The following is a 3,798-nucleotide window of genomic DNA, read 5'->3' as shown; positions in this document are numbered from 1 at the left end:
ATTAATAGTCGGTCTTTCTTCAGTTCTGCTATTCCCTCCTGGATGCTCAGCAGCTAAATGGAAAATGTAGACTGGACTGGTTCACATTCTGCATTTGGGATACCAATGTCACCCTCCTACTCACTCCTGTCACACATCACTGTGGGATTTCTGCACGACTTTCTGATGTGTACCACCTAGTTTCCTCACAGTCTGTTTCTCCAAACGATGGAGTTCAGAGTGGTTAACAGTGTCCTTCTCCCTCCCTGTCTCCCCAACAGGATGTCTTTCAGGGTGAAACTGATCTCGCACGGGGCGGCCATGTCGCGTTGCCATGACAGCACTGTCCCCCAGCCCTCCCTGCAGTGACGGCGCACCACCAAGGATGCTGGGAAACAACAAACACTTCTATCCAGGGGAGGATGACAAGGATGGGGAGGATGAGGAGGAGGAAGAGGAACAGGGGAGGAGCGGCAGGAGAGGGGAGGGAGGGCGAGAGAAGGAGAATGGAGGAATGGAGGGTCTGGTGGGGGTGGAGATGAAGGGGGGAGACGGGAAGGGAAGGGAGAGGGCGGCAAACCGTCCGCTATCGTGGTGGGGCGACAGAGGGGCGATCGGCCGCCGAAGTCCAGTAACCTGGGTAACCGGGGAATCCCTTACACGTCCAATCAAGTCCCCCCTCACCTTCAGCCAACTAGCAAGCTCCATCTGGCCGCAGCCAATCAGCAGCACCATCACCAGGCCCCGTCCAATGCGCTGCAGAAGAAGCGGGCCCACATGGAGCGCAGCATGACCACTGTGGCGCCCCTGGAAGACACCCACCTGACCATGATGGTGTTCCGCATCGGAATCCCCGACATCAAACAGACAGTAGGTGCATGATGTCAGACACTGTCAAGGTTCTCAGGTCATGACAGATTGCAGTCCATCTTTTTCCAACACGTACTGTAACATATAAGCCTAGACCAGTGTTGAACGCAGCTGTAAAACCACCTTCTATGTTTCATAGATGCCTTTAAGAACCAAAAAAAACATACCAAAATACATTCTTTGAAGGTTTCACTTCTGGTTCATGCAACACCCAAAAGCCATGGCATTAATAACCTGACATAACCGGAAGCCGCTTATGGTCATAATACTAATATTCTCAAGCAGGGAGTTACAGTAACAATAATTCACACAGCCTCCGAATGGCAGAAGCAGTTAAGAAGTACTTTGCTGCCCAACGCCTCCACACTCCCAGACAGCGCAGGTTAGAACTCCAGCCCCCCAGCCAACCCCTCCCCCATCATTATCTCCACTTTCAAATCCCAGAACATTGCATCGACTGTTCTACATGTCAGCTAATATGCCCTCAATATAACTGTAATTGCTAATTATCTAATAAGGTTTTAATGAGTTTGGGGAGGGCCGGGCTGGAGAGTGAAGTGAGAGGCGTGAAGATGGAGCCGGAGAACGGTGTTGGTCTGAGGGCAGCGTCACCAGAGGGGGTTGTGGCCCGCCCACCGACCAACACTAACACTGCCGCCACCTCGCAGGTGAAATATAATCGGTGTAGAGGGGGATGCAGAGAAGGAGGGAGAGGAAGGGTATTAAAACATGGTGGAGTTTGAGAGAGGGAGAGGGAGGGAAAGAGAGAGAGAAAGAGACACAAGGAGGGGAAGGATGCAAATAAAAGGGAGAGGGGGAGAGGAGGGAGGTGGAGAGAGAGAGAGAGAGACAGAGACAGAGACAGAGACAGAGACAGAGACAGAGACAGAGAGAGAGAGAAGAGAGAGAGAGAGAGAGAGAGAGAGAGAGAGAGAGAGAGAGAGAGAGAGAGAGAGAGAGAGAGAGAGAGAGAGAGAGAGAGAGAGAGAGAGAGAGAGAGAGAGAGAGAGAGAGAGAGAGAGAGAGAGAGATAGAGGCTGGACACTAGAGAGAGCCAGTGTGAGAGATAGAGATGAATAGTTAAACACAGTGGGTATTCACACAGCTCTTTACATTGATCTGAGTCAAAGGATGACGTATGAGTCATATTGCTGTGCTGTGCTTTATTAGAGAGAGCTTCATGGAAGCACATATCCAGACAGAAATACAGCCTGAGATAACTATTTGCCAGGAAGTCACACTCATATATATTACAGTAGTCTCTCGCAGGGAATACACACACACACATATAGTGGCACACACAGAAAAAGGCACACACAGAGAGATACTGGCACGCAGTTATAGGCAAAGACACACGGATCGTGGCACACACTCATGTAAGCACACAAGCCCTCGCACGGAAGAACGTGCACCCATGCAGTGTAAACATGTACACAGATAGACACGCACACACACAAGCACGCGCACCTCTCTTCATGCGGTGTACCTCCCAGGGACCACCAAGGCATTGCTACGGCAACGGATGCCTTGCTCCTCTAATGAACTCGTTGCCATGCCAATGGTGTTGGCTACAGCATAAAACAGGTATAGGGAGGGGGGTGGATGGGAGGAAAGGGGAGGGGCCGGCACGAAAAGGCATTATGCTGAGCGCTGCAATTTCACTTTATAAGAATGGAGAAATTGATGTGGTGTGGTTCCATACTGACCACTGTTCTCAGGCTGGTGGGGCTGTAACAGGTTCATGTTTGACTGGGATGAAAAAGCATTGTCCTCTCACTGTAAGAGGTATAGAAATGGAATTGTATGGAATATGGGCAACAAAAAAATGACTGTAAAATCTAATTATGTGCAGCACCAGACGAATATAAAACATCAAAGGCTTTGGTCCATTGTGACCAGCAAGCCCCTGGTGTATGTACAGTATGTATGTGTGTGTGTGTGTGTGTGTGTGGGGAGGGGGGGGGGGGGGTCTGTGTGTATGTGTGTGCGTGCGTGTGAGTGTGTGTGTGTGTGTGTGTGCCTGTGTGCGAATAGAGCTTTATTCTCCTAGTGACTATTTAAAAATCTATCTCTCATTGATTGCTATGCAGGTCTTGAGTTTATGCAGACAGAACAACTTAAAAAATAGCCGAGAGGAAAGAGAAGTTTCTGCTTGTGCTGTTGCTGGTAAACTGGAGGAGGAAGTGTTGTGCACTGCTCCACTTTTCAGGCTAATTATAAATCGTGTTGTTTAGATCTTTATATCAGTTACGGACATGGCAACTATTTAATTATTAACTTAATATTTCATTTGCATGCAACACACACACACACACACACACACACACATACAGACACTTTATTTTGCATGTATCCTCACCTTCCTCACTCAACAAACACACACTCACACACACACACACACACATGCAACCCTGAACTACCCCCCCCCCCTTTGCTCAATCCCCTACCACACCCCTGCCGTGTTCATTCCCCCCAACCATACACACACACGCACCCACACACATTTTCATCCCCACCTCCTTTGCTGCACACACAAACAAACACACACTCGTACCCCCTTTAAAACACCCATGGCTTGACCAACCCCCTCCCCCCTCCCCCCTCCCCCCTCCCCCCTCCCCCCTCCCCCCTCCCCCCTCCCCCCTCCCCCCTCCCCCACCCCACCCCCTCGTCAGAGGTGCCTCCAGTTCGACCCTGATGACATGGTATGGAGCGCCAAGCACCAGGTCATCTGCACCCTGACTGAGTCGCTGTGGGACGTCTACAACTACGGCCTGTTCCAGCCGGCGGGAGACGGCCGGGACGCCAAGTTCCTGGACGAGGAGCGGGCCCTCCGAGAATACCCACAATCCTTTGAGAAGGGGGTGCCCTATCTGGAGGTAAGGGAACAGGGGGAAACAAAGAGACCAGGTTTTCAAAGTGAGAGAGATTCAATGAGGAAATGATCAT

General features: G+C 50.7%; 1 protein-coding gene across 1 annotated transcript in view; it reads left to right on the top strand.

Moving 5' to 3' along the window:
• Positions 1–597: 597 nt before the first annotated feature.
• LOC146259963 (SH3 and multiple ankyrin repeat domains protein 1-like) overlaps positions 598–3,798 on the top strand; it is a 27,535-nt gene continuing 24,334 nt past the window's right edge. The window contains 2 exon segments of the mRNA XM_084670498.1: positions 598–849; positions 3,525–3,728. Of these exon segments, the coding sequence (XP_084526624.1) occupies positions 757–849; positions 3,525–3,728 (297 nt within the window). The 5' untranslated portion in view covers positions 598–756.

The sequence above is a fragment of the Hypomesus nipponensis genome, chromosome 13 (genome assembly GCF_054491055.1).
Source record: "Hypomesus nipponensis isolate SF chromosome 13, ASM5449105v1, whole genome shotgun sequence".
In the NCBI taxonomy this organism is placed as follows: domain Eukaryota; kingdom Metazoa; phylum Chordata; class Actinopteri; order Osmeriformes; family Osmeridae; genus Hypomesus; species Hypomesus nipponensis.
The sequence above is the reverse complement of the archived record's forward strand: the minus strand, read 5'-3'. Positions and strand labels throughout refer to the sequence as shown.